Source organism: Magnolia sinica, chromosome 8 (genome assembly GCF_029962835.1).
Source record: "Magnolia sinica isolate HGM2019 chromosome 8, MsV1, whole genome shotgun sequence".
In the NCBI taxonomy this organism is placed as follows: Eukaryota; Viridiplantae; Streptophyta; class Magnoliopsida; order Magnoliales; family Magnoliaceae; genus Magnolia; species Magnolia sinica.
In genome coordinates, this window is record NC_080580.1 from 70,592,182 (window position 1) to 70,616,033 (window position 23,852).

At 40.1% G+C, this 23,852-nt stretch overlaps 1 protein-coding gene across 1 annotated transcript; it reads right to left on the reverse strand.

Moving 5' to 3' along the window:
• Positions 1–22,511: 22,511 nt before the first annotated feature.
• Positions 22,512–23,329, reverse strand: LOC131253407 (uncharacterized protein At5g39865-like). The gene has a single exon (XM_058254383.1). The coding sequence runs from the start codon at positions 23,245–23,247 to the stop codon at positions 22,549–22,551; it is 699 nt and encodes a 232-aa protein (XP_058110366.1). The 5' UTR covers positions 23,248–23,329; the 3' UTR covers positions 22,512–22,548.
• Between the last annotated feature and the right edge of the window lie 523 nt (positions 23,330–23,852).

The following is a 23,852-nucleotide window of genomic DNA, read 5'->3' on the forward strand; positions in this document are numbered from 1 at the left end:
GCATGTATCTTTTCCATAAAAGCTTATATAAATTACATGAGGCCGGTTCCTTGTACGTCCTTGTAAAATAAAGTTTATTCTATGGATTATTTATTTATGCTAAAAAGTTATTTATATATTCGTTGGTGGGCCACACCATATTAAACAATGACAACCACTCAAAAGCCTTCTAAATTAGTGTTTGTGGCCCACCTAATTTACCAATGTCCTACTTTCATGGTGGGGCCTAACAGCTGCCCTACTTTGCCTGCGACCTGGCCGGAGGAGCGGTCGGAAGCTACACGGAGCCTACCAAGATGTCCATAAGAAATCCACCCCGTTGGTCAGTTTCTCCATATTATGCTAAGGCATGATCTCAAAAATGAGACCACACTACAGGAAAGAGAGGGGATGGAAAATGCCCACCATTGAAACTATTCCTGGGGCCCACTATGATGTTCATATGCCATCCAAACCATTCATGAGGTCATTCTAACTCGGATGAACTTACAAGACAAATGTTAGCCTGATCCAAAACTTCTATGTCCCTGTAAAAGATTCGATGGTGTGCATTCCATTTCCACTTTTTTTTGTAGTGTGGTCCACTTGAGCTTTGGATCTAGCTCATTTTTTGAATCATGCCCTAACATGAACTGGAAAAACTGATGGACCGGGTGGATTTCTCACAAACATCTCGGTGGACCCCGCGTAGCCTCCTTAAGGGGTCCTAAGCAATCTCTCAATGATCCCAGTATGTTTACAATAAGACATCACGACATATTATTTTAGAATATGTCGGCCCACAATCAATATCTCAATGATACAAACCATGTATTTGATGGCCCACTTGGATGGGGAATAATTCAATATTGAAATATTTCAACCCTTAATCATTTGGATATTTTCCACCGTAAATAGACGGTCTTGCTAATCTCTAAATAATCCTCCATCCATGATGAGCCCCATCATATAGACACAGCTTCGAGTCATTGAATAGGACCCGGTACAAGGGATGTATTGTAGCACTCATATCCTGGGATGTACTCTAACAGTTAGCAAACCAAGGTGTTGAAAAGCTACTTGCACGAGTATTATTAGCATCCTACTCTGGCACGTGCAATGCGGAACGCGTGACATTAGTAAGAAACGATCGTCGATCAGGTGGGCCTTGCCAAGTATTTTTCGAAGCCTCAAAATCAAGTCCATCCATTCATCACGTGGGGAGCGGATTTGGTGTTACCCGGGTAACACCTTAGTGGGTGTTACCCTTACTGTGGGGCCCACCTTGATGATGTGTTATATATCCACGCCGTCCATTCATTTTTTCAGCCCATTTTAGAACATGGTCCCAAATTTTAAGTAGATCCAAAAATCAGGTGGACCACACCAAAGGAAACAGTAGTGATTGAACACTAGCCATTAAAATCTTCCCAAGGGCCACCGTAAGCAAATCGGTAATGTTTATTTTCCATCCAACCCCTTGAAAATAGAACTCAATGAAGGAAAAATACAAAAATCAGTTTGCTCCAGAATTTTCATAGCTTACAAAATGCTTTCAACGTCATTCTAGTTGTGTGATCCACCAGACCGACGGTGCAGTTGTAAAAGAAAAACAAAACAAAAAAATAAAAATAAAATCATCAACGTGGGCCCCACATGGTAAGGGTTACTCGGGTAACACCATTGGCCCATGACCTTCCATTTCTTCATACAAGCACAGCCCCTTCTGGTTAACGGATAGTCCTGATTCTTTGGACCCCACAGATATGGGAGGGCTCCACCAGATGGATAATCTGGATGCCACGTGTCACAGGACTCCCCGTCATGAAGAATGAACATGTGTGAGATCCAATGCGTTCATCAGTCACGTCTGTCTGCTTCATCAGGTGGGCCACGTTTGTACATTGGTCAACTTCTCTCAACCGTCCATTAATTCAGGCAAGTTACCCATTCGACCCTGGCATGAGAGTCGTACTCGCGTGAGTAGCTTTTAATGCAAAAGCAACTTCCCACAAAGGAAAAGAAAAAGGGAAGGTATTTTACCAAGAAAAAAAAAAAAACCTCGAGGAACCAAAATTACAAGACAGTGCGTTCCAGGAGCTGAAATGACTCAAATGCCTTTTTCAAAATTTTAATCGTAGGGTATGAATGTAGCACATCCAACCCATCCAACAGAATCATCGTAGCATGAAAATGGTAACAACCAAAAATCAAGCTGATCCCATCATCATGTGGGCCACACCATTTAAAACAATGTATATAACACCCAAAAATCTAATTTCATGTGTGGCCCATATGATGATTCAATGAGCCTATTTTTTATTTATTTTATTTATTTATTTATTTTTGTGATTAGAAAGGTTGGCTGCATCACTTGAATAGAATAGATGTCAAACCCATGCCACATGAGCTTACAATTTAAGGGTGGCAATGGGTCAGCAAGAGGTTAACCCTACCCTAGAGCCTTGAGCCCTATTGCCCAATCCAGCCATGGTATTAATGAGCTAAAGAGGGCCCGGCCATAACCTTAGCCCTCCGGTGCTAGAGTGGGCTTAGGTCAAGGCAAGGCCGAGACAACACTCTGATGTGAGTGTGTGGGGGTGTGTATGCATGTGTTGAAAAAAAAAAAACAGTCCAAGTAAGAGGTGAAAGGTGTGAACTGCTCCACTTAATCGGAATGAAACCATATGCATTAATAGATTTTCTTGCAATTTGCCACAAGATCGTTACCCTTTTATAAGTGTATATATTATTGCATATGAAATTATTTTACAATTTGATTGCATAAGACCTTGATACAAGTGCTCCAAAATTGTTCATATGAGTAATTCAAATGAAATCGCGTGAAGAGTGCAGCCTATGTATCCATCACATTCCAAAAGTTAGATTGGTGTACAAATTTAGGTTTATTTGGTTTTCCAATTATAATAGTAAATAGCTGTAATTGGGTAATGATTATTTACTTTTGTAATTGTATGGTCACGTCACTTCCGTTTTACTGCAATAATAATTTTACTACATTGTTCGTATGTGGCATTATTTACATTTGACTACAAGATGATTTTATTGCGCAGCAATCTAACAACGCAAGTGAACCGAGATCCAATTTCTGGTCTCACCCACAAACGATAAATAAGAATAAATATAATCTAGAAGTAGAATCAAATCATACCAACAAACCACAAGACAAAATATATGTGGAAAAACCTCAGCAAGGGTTTAAAAAAAAAAAAAACAAAGGTACAGACTTCCATTATGAAAAAAAAATGAGATTATAATCAATATACTAACCTTCTCAATGCTCTCATGCACAGAGATAGCCCTTTTCTCTTTAGATGTATATAAAAAAAACTCTTTGCATATACCTTAGAATACCCTAAAATAGCCTTAGGAACCCCTATAAGTTTATGAAAATTTTAAAATATTAGCTCGCTGGATTTCGAGTCGAGCGGCCCACTCGACCAGTCGACCGGTCGAGTAGCGCGGTGAAAGGCCTCCGTTTTTCAACGGGCGCATTGGCTCCACACCTCAACAATCTCCCACTTGGAGACACATCACCATAAACCTTCGTCTTCTATATCCGGAATGCACCATCTCCCCGTCTTCAAGCTTGAAGACCAATCAAAGCTTAATAGAGCTTCAGCTTCTCCCATGTGACCACTTTGGTCAGCATATCCGCAGGATTCTCACTTGTATGGATCTTCTCTAGAGCAATCGATCCATCTTCTAATGACGAATATATGAAGTGATATCTGATGTCAATATGCTTGGTCTTTTAATAAAGGGTTGAATTCTTAGCCAAGTGTATTACACTCTGACTATCACTGTACAGCTTTTAATCTACTTGCTTCTTTCCCAACTCTTCCATGAAACCTTGCATCCACACCATTTCCTTACACGCTTTTGTAGCTACAACATATTCTGCTTCCGTTGTACTGATAGATACTATCTTCTGTAATTGAGAGACCCAACTGATTGTATCATTACCCAGAGTAAAGACATACCCGGTAGTGCTTCTTCTGCTGTCAATATCTCTTGCCAAATCTGAATCTATGTAGCCTTGTAATTTAATTTCTGATCCTCCATAACACAGTCCTACATCCACAGAACCTATCAGGTATCTAAGGATTCACTTCACAGCTTCCCAATGTTCCTTCTCGGGGTTGTTCATGAACCTATAACAACTTCCACTGCTTGAGCAATATCTGGCCTCGTGCTCACCATAGCATACATGAGACTCTCAATAATTGACGCGTATGGGACTTTAGCCATATAGTTTTGTTCCTCATGCGTCTTCGCACTTTGCTCCTCAGAAAGCTTGAAGTAGTTGGCTAATGGAGTATTAATCGGCTTAGCACCTCACATACTGAATCGATCAAGTACCTTGGCAATGTACTCTGCCTGTAACAAAACTAGTTTCTTATTTTCTCTGTCATGCTTTATCCTCATGCCTAAGATTTATTTTGCAGCTCCTAAATCCTTCATGGCAAATTCTCTAGATAATTGTCTTTTAAGATCTGAGATGTCCTTTATGCTTGATCCAGCCACAAGCATATCATCAACATACAGAAGAATGATGATGTACGACATATCAAACTTCTTCAAATAGCAACAATGGTCTGCATGACATCTTTTAAAACCATTTCCCGACATGAAACTGTCGAACTTCTTGTACCACTGCCTCGGTACCTGTTTCAGGTCATATAAACTCTTCTTCAGTCTACACACATTATTCTCCTTTCCTGTTGCCACGTATCCTATCGGCTGATGCATGTATATCTCTTCTTCAAGGTCCCCATGAAGAAAGGTTGTCTTAACATCTAACTGCTCTAGATATAAGTCCTCTGTAGCCACTATACTCAAGACCATGCGAATCGTGGACATTTTTACCACTAGTGAAAATATTTCAGTGAAGTCGATACCTGCCTTTTGTTGGAACCCTTTCACAACCAATCTGGCCTTGTACCGTTTCGAACCATCGTGCTCCTCCTTCAGTCTGTAAACCCACTTGTTATGAAGAGTTTTTTTACTCTTAGGTAGAGTGACTAGCTCTCATGTGCGATTGGACTCAAGAGAGTTCATCCCATCATCCATGGCCTAATCCCACTTAACCCATGTATCTAACTCTAATGCCTCTTCAAAACACTCTGGTTCACCATTATCTATCGGCAGTAAATAATGTAAGTAGAGTGAGTATCAGACCTTGGGTCTCCTCTCCCAAGTAGACCTCATCATAACCGGTGTCTGCGGCTCTGCCTCATATGCTTCTGTGCATGCTCATCCTGTGGCATTGTAACACTCATGTCCGGTAACTCTTCCAACTCTACGAATTCTTTCTCATCAGCCTTATTTTGCTGCATACTATCTTTATGCATCACTTTTTCATTGAAGACTACGTCTTTACTTCTGATGATTTTCATGTTCTCTGTATCCCAAAAACGGTAGCCAAAATCATGCTGCCCGTAGCCTATAAATGTGCACTTCCTTGACTTCGTATATAGCTTGTTTATGTGTTCTATATCAATGTGAACATATGAAAAGTAATCGAACACTTTGAGATGTGCAAGATTTACTTCTTTTTCAGTCCACATTTCTCCTAGTAGCCTACCATCCAATAGTGTTGAAGGACTTCTATTGATGAGATATGCGACAGTATTCATAGCATTTGCCCAAAACATCTTGGGCAATCCTACATGTAACCTCATGCTCCTGGCGCGCTTAAGGATAGTCATGTTAATGCGCTTAGCCACATCATTCTGTTGCGGTGTCCCTAGAATCATTTTCTGATGTTTCATTCTATTTGTTGTACACTACTCCTTAAACCTCTTATCACAGTACTCTTCCCCATTATCTGATCTGAGACATTTTGTTGTTTTTCCTATCTCATTTTCTACCATTACTTTTTACTTCTTAAATACATCAAATACATCAGATTTGTATTTTAAGAAATAGACCCACAGTTTTCTACTAGCATTATCAATAAAAGAAATAAAGTAACGTGAACCACCAAGAGATGATACCTATGCCGGTCCCCACACATCAGTATATACAAGCTCCAACGGATGCGTCTTTAGAGCACATCTTATTTTCTTGAAGCTTACCCTCTTCTTCTTGCCATACATTTCTCACTCATACGTTCCAACCTCTGATGTCATAACTGCTCATTCACTCCAGTTGATGCGACTACGAGTGAGCTATACGATCCTGAAGTCACGTACAAAGTACTTTCCTTCTTGCCTCGAGATATCACTAAGGCACCTTTTGTGATCTTCCATGAATCACTAGTGAATGTCGTCACATATCCAGTATCGGCCAACTACCTTACTGAAATCAAATTCCGTTTTAAACTCGGTACATGTCTGACATCCTTCAATTTTAACACCGTTCCATCTTTCTGACTTATATGAATGTCTTCCTTTCTAACAATACTGCACAGCTCATCATCACCCAGGTAGACTTTTTCGAAGTTACCTGACACATAATTACGCAGAACTTCCTTACACGAAGTGGCATGAAACGAAGCACCCAAGTCTATGACCCATGACTCATTCCTTGTATCAAGAGAGAAGATCAACACCTCTGTGTCACTCTCCCCAGATAGATTCATTGAATCCTTCACACTTTGAGAGCTTCCTTCTTATTTCTTAAGTGCCTTGCAATCATGTTTCGTGTGTCCCTTCTTCCCGCAATACCAACACTCGTCCTTGTCTTTCGATCCCTTAGACTTCTTCCTTGACTTAGAACGTTCGTGTTTATTGCCTCCTTTGTTCAGCGATCTTCCTCTTCCTTCAATATTTAGAGTATTCCCCGAATCTCCTGAAACTCCTATTGTCTTTCTTCTAGATTCTTCGCTGAGAATTAGACAGTCTACATCATTGAACTTCAGCTTTATCGACTCTGAAGAATTGCTCACGGCAATCACCAAACCATCCCAACTGTCTGGCAAACTGGACAAGATCAATAACGCCCTGACCTCGTCCTCAAAAGTGATGCCAACATATTCCAATTGGCTGTGACTGTATTGAACTCGTTTAGATGTTCAGCCACGCTCCCACCATCTGACATCTTCATGTTGAATAGCCATTTCATAAGATGAATCTTGTTAGATGCTGAGGGTTTCTCATACATCGTAGCTAGGGCTTACATTAATTCTTGTGTGGTCTTCACCTTGGATATATTGAAGGCGGTGCTCTTATACAAAGAGAGTTGGATCGTTCCTAAAGCCTTCCGATCCAATAAATACCATTTATCATCTGTCATCTTCTTTTTTCCTCCTAGATGAATATAGAGGTCCTTCTGATACAGATAATCCTTCATCTGCATTTTCTAGAAGACAAAGTTTGAACCATCAAAATTCTCAATTCTAGTTTTCCCTTCTTCCGTCATCGCTCCCATTTGAACTAAACCAATAGCTCTAATACCAGTTGTTGCGCAGCAAGCCAACAACGCAAGTGAACTGAGATCCAATCTCCGGTCTCACCCACAAACGATAAACAAGAAGAAATATAATCTAGAAGTGGAATCAAAGCATACCAACAAATAATAAGACAAAATATATGTGAAAAAATTTCAATAAGAGTAAAAAATCACGGGTGCTGTAAGGCCCGCATCCTAGCCCGTACTATTCTGTAGGCTTCCACGGTCCTCCCGGTTGAATTCCAGCGACCCGTGATGTGTAAATAACATTTGCATGCAACCCTAAGTCATATCCCATATTTCAGAGTCGGCTTGACCCGAGACTTGTACCCGTGCGACCGCGTCATCGTCGCGGTTCCGACGCAGTGTATTACGCATCGAGGCGATACCCAGGCCAAGAGATGTGGGCCCGCGTTCAGTTCGAGAAAATGTCACGCGTTTGCAAACCTAAGAGAATCTCTACAACATGTCCCATCAATCACCACATCATGTCAAGTACAACACCATCCCCAAAGTCAACTCTCTCTTACACACCCTTACATGTCAAGTACACATCACTCACTCCATCACCCATCACTCCATCATCCATCCCTCTGTCTTACAACCCTCTCTCTCTCTCTCTCATCTCTTCTCCATCCATTCTCTCAAGCAACCGTCCAAGCAAGAGCTTCCATGAGAGAGAGCTTGTGTGTGGCCCATCTCCCTATCTCCCATTTCCACCGTCCAATCTCCATCATCTCCATCAAAGTGGTAGCCGAGGAGCTTAGCTTGCCATTGATCCAAGGAGAAGCAAGAAAGGTGGGTGATTTTATGATTTCGACCATTGATTTGATGAATTAAGGGCCCACTTATGATGAGACCCGTTTTGATGTATGTATTGTAAATCAAAAAGGGGCCCATAGTGGCGGGGTACCTCCGTTACGCCATCCTTCCCTCTCTCTCTCTCTCTCTCTCCCTCTCTCTCTCCCTCTCTTTTTTCTTGAAAGATGGCCCACCTTGTGGCATGTATTCTATCTACGCTTTCCATCCAGTGGGCCCACATAGGTGGTGAGATCCCACTACAGCGTGAGTGTGGTAGTGTGCAACGGACGCTGCTGTTAGTATCCAGAGAACGCTGCAGCAAGCAGCATCCGAACACCTTTTGTAGGGAGGAGTGTGGGACCCACAACAGGCCCCACCCATTATGCATGCGTTTAATCCACACCGTCCATCCAATTTTTCAGCTCATTTTAGGCGTTGAGCCAAAAAATGAAGCCAATCCAAATCTCTAAAGGGCCATGTTGTAGAAAACAGTGATATTTATGGTTAAAATCTGTTAGGGCCCACTGCAATGTTTCTATACGTTAAAACACATCTAATATTGGGCTCATTGGACCCGTCACGAGCTGAAGAACCCAGCAGACAAACTGGAATGTCCTAATGTGGGCCTCACCTATGAAAAACCTCCGAAAAATAACAAAAAAAAAAAAGCAAGAGAGGAAGCCACTTGCTGTCAGCATCCAGAGGACGCTACTATGTCCTACTGATTGTAAAATGGGCAGAGGCCATGGGCCCCACCATAGGTCCCACCTTGATGTATTTCAAACATCTACACCGTGCATTTGATGGGACCCCTTTAAAGAATGGGTCGTCCCAAAAATCAGCTGTACACAGAGCTCAGGTGGTCCACACTACAAAAAACAGTTGTGAGTTGAACGTTTACCATTGAAACCCTTTTTGGGTCATAGAAGTTTCAGATCTACATGAAATTTGTTTTTCCTCTTAATCTAGGTCTTTGTGACCTTATCAATAGATGGGAGGGAAAATAAACGTTATGGTGGGCCCCACGTGGCACCCGCTTGCTGTAAATGGATTGGCTAGTGTACCGCGCACAACCATATAGCTATTGTATCGAAGTCAGCAGGTTATGGGGGTCTTATCATGAGGTTTGTGTTTCATCTCAACTGTCCATCTAAGTGGGCCCCAACAGCATATAGTTGTTGCAATGACGTTAGTCAGTTTAGTGGGTCCGAAATGAGATACGTGTTATATTCAAATCATCCATCCATTTAGCAGGTGGGACCCACATTAATGTAAGGATTTTTTTTTCTAAAGCACCGTCCATCTAGACAGTGCATGTGTAGCCTACCTTGATGTTTGTTTATCCCCACTGTCCAATCTCTGGACGGTGGGAGTGGATTGGCTGGTGTATCTCACCCCAGCTAAGTAGCTGTTGTAGGGGTGTCATGATAGGACCATGGTCCCACGTGTGGTATGTGGCATGGCCATACTGTCCAAGTCATGGGCCCCCACCATGATGACGTGTGATATCCACACCGTCTATCACGTGTGTGGCCACCATGAAATGTGTTTTATCCATCGTCTATGGGATATGTGACCCACCAGATGATGTATGTGTTTTATTTATCCATCCATCTGGACAGTGGCAGATGGGACCCACCTTGATGTATTTATTTTACATCCACACCATCCATCCATCTCTAGCTAGTGGAGCCCCATGAGGTATGCGTTGTATCCAGCTATCTGGATATGGCCCACCTTGATATTTGATGTTTTATTTATGTCGTCCATAGTTACACCACGTCAGCAAGTTCTGTGGGCCACCATGATATATCTGTTCCATCCAGTTGTCCATATGGACGTTTTGCTTGGTGGGGGCCCTCCTTAGATGTATATGTTGTACATACATGCTGTCCAGCACGTGGAGCCCACGTGTGATGTATCTGTTTTATCCCAGTCGTCCACCATTTGGACGGTGGGACACCACCGTGAGGTATCTGTTTAATCCATACCGTCCAAAATATTTGGACGGTGCTGGTCCATGTTTGGGCGGTGTAATGGACCGCGCCATGTTGCATGTATTTCATCCACACCGTCCACATATCTAGACGGTGCTGGACATATTTGGACGATGTTGTGCTGCCCCACCACGATGTATTTGTTTCATCCACACCGTCCAAATGATCTGGACAGTGCTGGACGTGTTTGGATGTGATGTGGACTCCACCATGATGTACATGTTTCATTTATGTCGTCTACTTATGCGGCCCGTGGGTGCGACCAACTTGATGTATGTGAGACCCATTGTCGTGGCCCAATGCGTTGTATAAGAAGCCCATATGATGGGGCCCACTTGCTTGAATCTGAGGCCCATGGGCAAGCCCATTGTGATGTATTTGAGGCCTATGCAAGGCCCATTGTGATGTATTCGTGGCCTATAGGCAAGTCCCATTGTGATATGTATTAAGTCCATGACGTGTAGCCCATTTGATGTATTTGAGGCCCAGATACGTGGCCCATTTGATGTATATGCCCATGTGTGGGGCCCACATGCTATGTATTTGAAGCCCATGTGCAGGGCCCACCTGTCATGTATATGAGGCCTATTGATGCGGTCCCCTTGATGTATATGAGGCCCATTGCGATGTATATTAGGCCTCTGTGTGAGGCCATGGGCCCACTTTATGTTTGGCTGTATATGGGCCACTGCTTGGGAGTGATGTTGGTTGAATGTCCACATTGATGGGCAATGATGGTTGAAAATTCTCATTGTGACCTTCCCTTAGGCCCTTTGTTAGGCCGATTCCGATTGTTGAGGCCGATTCCTATCGTCGAGGCCGATTTCGATTACCGAGGCCGATTTCAATTGTCGAGGTCAATTCTGAATATCAAGGCCGATTATGAGTATGTAACAACATAGCATCACGATACCTATACCTTGGGGCCCACCTAGGTGATGTATCTGCCGCACTGTCCAGCATGGGATGGTGGGCCTGCCATGATGTACGTGTTTCATCCTTGCAGTCTATGTGGGACACAGGTGATGTATGTGCCTTATATCCTGACCGTCTATGGGACGTGGACCCCACACAATGTATGTTTTATCCACACTGTCCGTGGGACGTGTGATCCCCCTTAATGTGTGATTTCTTCCACACCGTCTAGGGATAGGGGACCATCGTGATGTATGTTTTATCCTTGCTGTCCATCAGTTTTCAGGGCCCACTTGCTTATGTGCAAGGCCCACCTGTTAAGGCCTAATGTGATGTATTTATGGCCCATGTGCCGAGGCCCATAGTGATATGTATTAGGCCCATGTCATGCGACCCATTGTGATGTGTATTAGGTCCATGTCATGCGGCCCATTGTGATATGTATTAGGCCTAGAGCTGGGCATCAGTCCGAATCGGATTGAATTAGGTCCCACTCGATCCGATCCGAAATCCCAAAGGCTTGACCCGAACTCGATCCGATTCGTGCCCGGATCCAGGTCACATGATTTGGACCGATCCGATACACGGTTTCCGTGACCCGAACCGTGTCCTACTCGGTCAGGAAAATCGAGTCGGATCGGGTTGGGTAGGATTCGGATAGTTTGAATTTAATCAAATTGTTTCATGTGGTGTGGTCTACTTTAACCTTTAATATAGCTACTTTTTGTGCTCAATGCCTAAAATAATATATAAAAATTGATGAACGGCTTAGATAAAACATATCCATCAAGGTGGGCCCCACATTACTCTTAAAGAACTTTCAATGTACCATATACACGTTTTTATTGAACTTTTGACGTGTAGTGCATGAAATCGAGCTACTTGCCTTTCACACAAGCAGAGCCTTCATAGAGTGAATTCTTAATCCACCTTAGCGAGTTCTGTAGGTTTGATCATAGGGTATGTGTTATATCAAAACCGTTCATCCATTTGGCAAGCTCATCTTAAGGCTTGAGATGAAAAATAAGACAGATCTAACTATCAAGTGGACCAAACGAATGGTTTAACAGTGAAAATCATTCTCTGCTGCTATTTGTGGTGTGGTCCACATGATCTTTGGATATTATTCATTTTTTGAATAGTGCTCTATAATTATATCTAAAAATATATGAACGGTGTAGATATGATAAATACATCACTGTGGGGCCCATATAACTTAATCTCCTTTGAACTATTCGTACAACTTGGAGCTCGAGGAGCACCCATAGCTCGAGGAGGCCAGACGCCAGTACAGCTGTACTAGAAACGAACTAGCTACTCCCCTTGCCACTAGTCGTTGATGCTCCATGGGCCCCACCATGATGTGTGTGTCTCATCTATGCCCCCCATCTATTTTTATAGATCATTTTATATTATGCAAAAAACAATGAGGTATATCGAAATCTCAAGTGGACCACATTATAGGAAACAGTGTTGAATGAACGTTGACCATTAAAAACGTTCTGTAAGCCATAAAGTTTTTGATCAAGCTGATATTTATTGTTTCCCTTCATCTGGGTCCTTATGACCTAATCAACAGATTATATGTCAAATAAACAGTACAGTGGGCCTTAGGAGGATTATAACAGTGGATATCTAATCATTATTATTTTCCTATGGTGTGGTCCACCTGAGATTTATATAACTATCTTTTTTTTATTTAAAGCCCTAAAATGATCTATAAAATGGATGAATGGAATGGATGAAACATATACATCATGGTGGGGCCCACAGAGCACTGACCACCAGCCACGTGGCTGGTGTCAGGGGAGTAGCCAATCCGTCCGCCGGTACTCTCTTCGAACATGACACGTACCTACAGCAGCTATATAGCTAGTGTGTGGTACACCAGCAAATTTGGTACTAAGTAAACTCTGTTGGGCCCACCGTGAAAATGCACGTGGGTCATCCGCTCCGGATCGGGTCAGATCGGATCAAATCCAATCAAATCGGATTACGGATCGGATCGGTCCGAGTAGGCATGGATCCGAACCCAATTCGAAACACTTTCGGATTTGGACTGCCCTGTTCGAGATCCAGGCCATAGGATCAGTTCAGATCGGATCGGATCTAGTCGGACTAGGTCGGATCCACCAGATGGGGTAAGAATTGCCCAGCTCTAATTAGGCCCATGTCATCCAACCCATTGTAATGTGTATTAGGCCCATGTCATCCGGCCCATCGTGATGTGTATTAGACCCATGTCATGTGGCCCATTGTGATGTATATTAGGCTCAGGTATGTGGCCCATTGTGATGTATATTAGGCTCAGGTATGTGGCCCGTTGTGATGTATTTGTGGCCCGTATGGTAAGACCCGATGTGGTGTATATGTGGCCCTTTAGTGAGGCCCAATGCGATGAATGCGCGGACTGATGTAATATTTGATTTCACTATAATGTATGTACTAATATTTATGTGGGCCACTGCTTAGGAGTGACGTTGGTTAAATGTCCACATTGATAGGCAATGATGGTTAGATGTCCACATTGTGACCTTCCCTTGGGCCCATTGTGAGGCCCATTCTTATTATGAGTAGTCTATCTAGGCCTATCCTTGATATAAGGAAAGTACACCATCATCATATAGCATGCTTAGTATAGCTTCACGACCCATGCCCATGCGCATCACACCATCATCATATAGCATGCTTAGTATAGCTTCACGACCCATGCCCACACGCATCACACCATCATCATATAGCATGCTTAGTGTAGCTTCACGACCCATGCCCCTGCGCATCACACCATCATCATATAGCATGCTTAGTATAACTTCACGATCCATGCCCATGCGCATCATATGTATACATGATATGAGGAATGATTGATCATAACACATGTCATTGGGCAGATTATTATGGGACTCCCTAATAGGCGAAGTTGCCCCACATGATCGCGCGGTATGCACAAGTTTGATGCATGACTGGATGGTATGGCTGATGTGTCTCACATTTTGTGACATGATCATTTGGCACCCTGGCGACATCAAGGTTGTGGCCTCCACAAGCATATCATGGATGGCCAAATGGGACACTGAAAATCTGTTCTACATGGGGTGCTATTGATATCCCTGGGTGAAATTTTCTAAATCCTCTTAGTTCCAGATGTTGCTCCAACGTCTAGACCGAGTGGATGCATGAGCGCACAAGGGTCGTATACCATTAGGCCTCGTCTCCCACTGTGTCGTAGTCGGTTGGAAGGGGGTGCGGCCTTACCTACCCGAGAGGAAGAGGCAAAGCTAGCTAAGTTTGACCAGCTCGAGAAATGGGTCCACTATCTACGAGTCAGGCCCGCTATTGGCAGGTGGATAGTAAGGTCTCTTCCATTCACCTTGTTGTGCGCGATGGGGCGCCAATCTGGTTTAGAGTGTAATAGACCCCAGTGAATTTCCAGAGAGGAACCGTACTGATATGTGGACTTATTGAGTAGGAGTTGCATACTCATTCATTCATTCATTCACTATCCACTCGGGCTGGTGGTGTGCAACTAATTATTGTGTACCTTTGCATGACCATGATTTCGGTTGGGCGCGCGACTAACCTGAAATCAGGAGTCTACCACATTGAGTGTGACTATCCAAATTTAGGTATGGGACTGGTTTGGATAAAAGTCCTTTGTGATAGACCCCGTAGCTTGCAATACTACGTACTATCATCCCGACTTCACACTCCAGCTTGGTCATTCTATTCACACCGCATAGTGGATTGCATCATCGGCATCTGATATTAGCTTATTATGTTTTTACATCGTACGGCTGATGGCACTCATGGACTTACCAGTATATTTCTGCTTACTCTGTTATTGTATGATTCATGATCTTATCAGTATTTTCGCTTATTTCCAATATTGTATGATTATGGCATTAAATTGAATATTTGACACTTATCTTGTGCACACACCTACACTACCCTCTAAGCTTTCTATAAGCTTATACACGATAGATGCGTATAGGTGGTGTCAGGTTACAGCAGCGTTGAGCATGGAACGTGCAGCAATCTTCTGGAGCTTTGATTTTGACATATGTATTTCCCTTTCAGCACTGTATTCAAATGTTTATATTAGTGGATATGTGATGATGATGTTGCCTTTATGATTTGGGTAAACTTGTGGTTATGCTTATTACGAGTTAAATATACATTGAAAAATCCTCCTTGTAGGATCTCAGGATCGGAATCTGGCGTATGGACGCTGGGAGCCGAGAATGGGGTACTACGGAAGTTGTCGGCACTGGATTCGGCGATCGAAAATTTTGTGAGCCCAGTTTCCGAGTTTGGGGCGTGACAGGTGCAAACTTCCACTATGAAGAAAAACAAGATTACAATCAATATACTAACTTTCTCAATGCTCCCATGCACAAAGATAGCCCTTTTCTCTTTGGATGTATATAAAAAACCCTTTACATACACCTTAGAATACCCTATAATAGCCCTAAGAACCCATATTTATAGTTTAGGCAACTTCCTTCCGCACCTTAGCAAAAACCGCCTCAAATTTACGCAGTCTGCACCAAATCCGGACTAGGATCTACTTAGCCTCAACTAGTCGAGCAAGGGCCTCGACTAGTTGAGCGGCCAACTCAACCGGTCGAACACTGCAGAATTCCAAAACATTAGCTCGCTAGACTTTGAGTCGAGCATCGCTCGACCGGTCGAGCGGCCCACTCGACCAGTCAAGCAGTCTACTCGACCGGTCGAGCAATGCGGTGAAAGGCCTCCGTTTTTCAACGGGCGCATTAGTGTGCTGGCTCCACACCTCAACAAATTTTACTACATTATTTGTTTCACGCAGAAATTATGAGAAACTATAATGATTATTATTATGGGGAAAATCAAACTAGCCTACTACATGAGAGACATATGCATCATGAGAGGGGACCAAGGTAATGTTGGCAAAGAGTCATCTGAACAAGTTCCTCCAACCACCAATGTATCGATCATATATATAAGTTAAGCTAAGCTCCGGGGGGATACCTCGAAAAGATGAGTTGAGCTTCGAGGAAAACCCCAAAAAGCAAGCTCTAAGGAGAGACTCACATGTTGAGTTGAACTGCTTGAATCCAGAGCTTAGTGATAGAATTTATTGACTAAGCTGATCGAATTGATCCTGACCTCAAACGAGGGATATCTAAAAATAATCCCGCATCGTATCGAGTAAACATAGATCCAACGAGATCTTAGTCAAAGATCACACTGATCGAAATAAGATCAGAGATATTCTTAGGAGCAAATCCCCACCCAAATTTGGATCCTCCAATGTATCTGACGAGTCCCACTGAAATACATAAACTGCCTAAACATCATATAAATATACTCTCTGTGTAATAACCTAAATTTTTTTTTATGCATGTGTGACCATCCACCGTACACATGTATTTTTCTCACCCTACCATGTACCACACATGTGATAAAGGTATGTGATCACTCATTTACTCATCCTTTTATAACCTATATGATCGATCAACCAAATATATCACAACCGTCCACCCACTTATCATATAACTTACTTGTTTGCATGCATGTGGCATAAATAGATATTAAGAGCATGCATTCAATGGTTCCTTTTTAATTAAAGTGTATTTTATGAATGTTGTTTTTGATAAAAACAAATGACACACCTGCATGTGTTAGTCACGCGGGTATATGTATTTTAGAAAGAACGAGGCACATGATTAGGATCGGTGATCAATAATCTAGACCATCCATCATACCTAACAATCTAATTATTACAAAATGTCTAAGTTACAAGATACCAACAATATAGAACTGTTAAATTCATATGCAAAGTAATCACTGCCTATAAAACTTCAAAATCCATTCGCTACCCAAACCCATCCATCCATTCATTTGATCTATCAACCATCTATGTGATCATTCGACTATTGTATTATACATCAATGATTTCATGTGTACACATATGTATACAGTGCCCACACATGAGCATCATATACATACATTGCTAAGCACCGCAATTGTCACATCATACACATTTGTGGGTCCATTGTTATGATCAATAAGGGAGCAAGTGTTTTGTTACCAGAGATGTCATTTAAGAGTACATTTAGGTACTTTTAAAATTATACATTTAATATGTGTTTTGATCATTTTTAACATGTGTATATGGTAGGACCCATCTATCATAATTTTGGAAATTATTTTAAGGCCTGTGATGGAATTATATATATATATATAAATATATATATATATATATATATATATATATATATAGAGAGAGAGAGAGAGAGAGAGAGAGAGAGAGAGAAACTAAGTACAATTCAACAATCAAATTAAACCCATCTTTTATCTCAATTATCCTAGGTCATTTTATTCCAAAATTTAATAATATTATTTAAATTGGTTTTAAATTACTTATATAATTACTGATGTGATTGATCATTTTTTTCAATTAAGATTTATTTATTTATTTAGCTTAATTTTTAAAATGTTGAAATATACCTTAGAATCAAGCAAATAAAAGTGCAAAGAACATAGTATATTTTTAATTTAATATTTAAATTAAAAAATGAATTTTATTTAGCTTAGAAATAACGTAACTCAATTAACAAATTATTGAAAGGATAATTTGATTTTAATTCTAAACTTTTAAAAATTAACTATTTAAATAAATTTTGTTATTAAACTATCTGAATTCATAAGCTTTGGAATTTAGTTAATAAATTTGTTAGATTATAATTTGATTGATTGCATAAAATTATAATTGTATGTTAAATTTAAATATGAATGTTCCTTAATTGTAAAAATACTTGGTTTATATAAATTTGTTAAATTTTTTAGAATCTAATATAAAAATTTATTTGTTAAGTTTATATTATAATTTAAGTAAATTTTAAATTTTAAATTTTAATGAATATATATATATATATATATATATATATATATATATATATATATATATATATATATAGTTAATATGTATTAATATCCCCAATATTTAATTTTGTTATCAAAATATCGAGTAAAGCCATTGAAAGACCCGATTGAGTCTTTTTTGAGTTGATTTAAAATAATTTTTTATACATTATCAAAATTTGAAATTTTCTAAATTTAATAATAATAAATTTAAAATATTGTATTTAAGAAATTTAATTATTAAAGTTTTAATGAAGTTATATATAAAATTATTAATTAAAAATAAAAAATTGTATTGTTCATATTTTGATTATTCAATTAAGTAATTATTGATTCTTATAATAAATTGAGAATATTATTCTAAGAGTAGTAAAAGCATGAGAATAAATTTATAATAGCTTCATGTTTATATTTGAAAATTTTGATTTTGAATTAATGATTCATCTTACATACATATCTAGCATTCTTTAAGCATTGATATTGATATGTTAGGTGTAACATAAATAAGTATGGTAATCGTGTCCTTGGGTGGAAGATCCTGAAGCCACTGGATCCTTTGGAATCTAAAGTACCTCCATATTGGGAAAGCTAAAGAAGCTCCATTTAGGTCATTGGTCTTATCTGGATCATTAGGTACAACTCGAGCAGTAGTCTAACCAGCTAGTGTATAAATGGGTCTCTCACCACGAGATACCGATACGTGGGCGTTAACGCAACGTGGTCATCCACTTGGGTACGGTGCTGTAAGAGATGACGAATATTGTTTATAATAATTCATAAAAAGTATCATATACATAACATATTTACGATTCTAATGCTTAAATTCATGTTCTTTTATTATACATAGTCTATTTTTCTCTCTTGTTTATAAAAAATCGATATAATCTAAACATTTTAAATTTTAGGTAAGAAATAATCTTATTGGACTGTTATGCTCACCTTATTACACAAAAATGCACAATTACGAAACTGGAATACTGTGAGCAGACAAGCCTCTACAATTAATTTTTTCTTCTTCTTTTTTCAGAAAATTAAGTTTAGTTTGAATTTCAATTCAGTTTTATTCTTTAGGTTTAGTTTGAATTCTAAATTTCGATATTATATATATAGTAGAATTTAGTAAACATTATATTATTTTAACAGTATTTTTCTTTTAAATAACTCTGAATATCTATTAAATTTGATGGAATTATTTGAATTGTGGTAAATATCAATTTATTAAAACTCACGAACTTGAGATTTGGATCCTAAATACCCTAATTGGGTACTCAAATTTCAGGGTGTGACACTCTGCCTTGTGAGGAAGGTACGCACACAAACTCCAACTCAGGTTCTATTCTTGTGATAAACCTATCCACCTAACTTAAGGATCAAAGGGTCCCTGGCCAACACCAGCGCCCTCATGATCCTTTACCTTTTTAATGGTACAAGTATCAGAAGTGCTTACAGGTGCAGTCGCAAGCTTATATGGGTTTGGACGATTACAATTACAATTTACTTTACCTACTTTCTTAACAAGTATAAAAGAATTGTATTTGACTCTCGATTTATAAGTTATAATTTCTATTAAAATTAACACATGGAAATATGATAATGATTGCATATTTACTTTGCATTTCATAGGAAATTAAAAAACCAAATATAAACAACATCCATGCTCATTTGTCGAAGTAGGCCTGTTGGGTCTTTTCATTTTTTAACCATCCAGTAAATGTTCACCAATCATATAATTACCTAATCATGTAAGTATCTTTTTCTGGACATATGTAAACTGGTCCATAATTTGGATAATTTAATTTGAATTGTGTGTAGGTGTGTGATTTCTAAGTCACTTTTAAGTGTATGTATATCAGCCATGACACTCAAATATAAAATCAATACTACTTTATGCACTACATAATACATACACAAGGGCATAAAGGTCAAGTTGGGCCACGTAAAGTCATATCATCGATCTAAGTCCAGCTTTATCTACAGAACGGGCTCCTATTTTTAGCCTGAGTCTAGCCTTCCAGCCAAGTTTAAGAGCCAAAGTCCTGGCCCTTCAGGGTTGAGCTTGACTGCCCAACCCAACGCAACCTCTATTACAATTCTCAACTTAAATAGCTCTGAGAGAAGGAAAAAAAAAAAAGATAGACCAAGACATTGGGGGTCATTTCAACTTCCAAAATAACTCTCTTCAAAATTACTAAACCCAACTTTACCTAGAGAACGAGCTCATTTTTTAGCCTGAGTCTGGCCTTCCAGCCACGTTTAAGAGCCCAAGTTATGGCCTTCCGGGTTGAGCTTGGTAGCCCAACCTAGTGCAACCTCTATTACTATTCTCAACCAATATGGAGACAAGGGCATTAGGTCATTTCAACTTTATAGAAAGATTCTCTTCAAAATGACCAAGCCCAACTTTACCCGAAGAAGGTACTTGAGCCCAAGTCCTGGTCTCCAATCTCTATTACAATTATGAGCATAAATAGCAAAGAGAGAAAAGAAGATATATATATATATATATATATATATATATATATATATATATATATATATACACACACACACACACACACACACATGGGAAAAGGTTCTATGTGGTCGAGCTCATGGGAACTTCCCATGAGGTCGGATCCAAAATCTGAACCGTTCATGTGAAGCAGCACCTCGTGAAACCCCCCAGGCCTAAGTTTTACTTTGATCTAAAACTTTGATGGCCCATGAAAAATGAAAACATTTTCCTCCCTTGATTTGCATTTCTCTTTGCTATGGCCCAACAGAATTTTAGACCAGGGTGAAAATTTGTCACATGGGGTTTCATGGAATTCCGCATCACATGGACCGTTCAGATTAGACACCCATGACACGTGTGCAAAGTGCGCACATGCAAAGGTGCGCAGGGAGCATGACTCTATATATATATATATATATATATATATATATATATATATATATATATATATATATATATATATATATATTGTGTGCTTTATATCCAAATATGTATAGAATGCATTGTTTCTTACCCTACATAAAAATCCCTGGCACAACACAGAAGTTTGTTGAACATCTTTAGTTTAGGGCATGTTTCCCTAGATATCTGTAAGAAATGAATCGTACATGGAATTCAGGTGGGCCATACCCATCTAAAACCATGTGAAGACATGCCTACAACATATAAAAGCACTTGGTGAGGCTCACAAGAGTTTTTTATGCTATTGAAACTTGGTCTAAAGGGGACCCATAATAGATGGGCTGAATTTGTGAACCACATCTCAGTGGGCCCAATAAATGATTATGAATGTTTTAATGGGAGATTAACCCCTCTCAACAATTGTATGCAGTGTGGCCCATTCAAGTCATGGATTGACTTGATTTTTAAGCCCATGGCCCACCATGGAATGTGGTGCATCTGGCTGATGGGGTAGATGTTTGACACACATGACGGTGGGGCCCACACAGCTTGGCCTCATGGGAACTTTTATATATATATATATATATATATATATATATATATATATATATATATATAGAGAGAGAGAGAGAGAGAGAGAGAGAGAGAGAGAGAGGACACTGAGGTCATTTCAACTTCCAAAAAGATTCTCTTCAAAATTTCAATTCATCAAGTTATTATCAGGTAATCACAACATCAGTGGAATTTTTTGGTAAAAATTAGGAAAAAGTAAAGAGTTAAAAGCAAAAAAAAATGAAGGAATTTTCGTGATTACTATCTTATCAAATGATGCCTTGGCTAGTTAAAATTGCAAGGATTAGCTTTCAGACAGATAAAATGACCAGAATACCTTCATTTTTTCTCTAGTTTCTTTTTATTTTTTCTTTCCTTTAAGAAGCGTCCAAGTCAAGAATTGTAGGCCCCACATGTTATGTGAAAGAAATCAATTCAGTCTAAAAAATGCAACCCAGAATTTAAAATGTTGGATGATCCAATTATAACGTTAGCCACACCATTAAAAAAATAAAAATAAAAAAATAAAAAATAAAAATACATCACCCAAAAACATCAACCTTCACATACAACTCATTTGATGATTGCGAGATTATTAATTCTTATGATAGTCATGGGTTGAGATTTTTAATTCTTATGATAATCATGGTTGGATGTATTTGTTGGAACCATTGGACGCCATGCACATGACGTGGGCCTAATAATTATTTGGTTTCACTGCTTAAAGAAAAAAAAATTCGAAGAAATATTTTAGTTGTTCCTCCGCTCAAAAATCATCACTTGGTAATTTTGATTGGCCCAGTCATTATTTGGTAAAATGAAGACTCCCACGAGAAATTTTGAGGTATAAATAAAAAAAAAAAAAAAAAAAACCCATCATTTTCTCATCTTCTCTTCCTCTCTCTAAAAAGAGGGGGGAAAAGAAATTCCCAGCTCTGAAAATCAAAGAAGAAGAAGAACCCAAGAATTTTACAAAAATATCAATAAAACCCAACTTCCCCATTTCCCATCATACCTCTTTCTATCGCTTCTTCTTCTTCTTTTCTTAAAAAAAAAATTCAGTCTTCTTCTCTCATCGGCATTTCATCAGCCACATGATATGCATCTAACCAACCCATTCTCATTACACAAAGAACAGCTCTTGAAACTCCCTTTCTCAACATAACACTTATGGCTACCATTGCAATAGCTACAGAGCAAAAACCCCATCCCGCCACAGACCTCGCACTCGCCAGGCCCTGCAACAGGCACCCCCTCCAGCACCTTCTTCAGCTCCCCCGTTTCATGCAATTGCCGAATTTCATCTGCATTACCGATACACCGGCCCCCCACAAGGACCTGGGGCAGGCTCAACTCCTCACCGAGGATCGCCTTCAGCTCGTCGTGGAAGCCGGCGTGCATGGAGAGGTCCCGCTCGTCGATAGAGAGACGGAGGCCTTTGAGGATGGTGCGGACCGTGCGGCAGTCTTCGAAGGTCTTGCGGATGACGCGGAGCGTGGTGAAGTAGAGGACGACCCGGTTCGGGGGCGGCTGGGGCTGAGTCAGGGTTAGGGTTTTCCAGGTTCGGAGAGCTGAGGCGGCGATTCTGACTCGGTGGAAGATGGATGGGGCTTTGGGAGGCGGGCGGAGAGAGGAGGGAGAGGGAGGGTTTTGGTCGTCTTGGGAGGGTGGTGGGCCCGCGATTGGAAGGTCTTCGTTGACGAGGGTCTGAACATCTTTGAAGGTGGTAAAGGAGAAGGAAGAAGAGAGAGTCCGACGACGCGTTTTCCCCCACGGCAGCCACATCAGGGGAGAGAGAGAGAGAGAGAGAGAGGTTCCTTCCTTGAGGCTTTTGGGCTTTTTTTTCTGTTTGAGAGAGAGAGAGAGAGAGGAAATTGGGCTTTTTGCTTTTGGGGAGAGAGGAGAGAGAGAAGAGAGAGAGGTAGTTAAGTTTGTTAAAAGGGAGGGATTTGGGTTTGTTTAGAGATGGGTTGTAAGGGGGGAAATGAGATTAGGGTCTCTCTAATTAGGATTTATTTGACGCGGCTTCGGTTTATACTCGGGTGCACCAACTTTGGTGAATCTCTGACTGTGGAGCCCACATTAATATATTTTCCTTACATCCACTCCGTCCATCTGTTTTGAAAACTTATTTTAGGCATGGTACCAAATATTAAGAGGATAAAAATGTTAGCTGGACCACACTTGATGAAAGAGTGTTGAATGAATACCTACCATTAAAATATTATTAGGGGCCACCAGATTGTTTATTTTCCATCCAAACTGTTGATAAGGTCAAAAGGATCTGGATGAAGGGACCATATAGATATCATCTTCATCCAAAACTTATTTGGCTCATAAAAAGTTTTTAATGGTCAATAATCACTTATTCTCTCATGTGGTCCACCTGA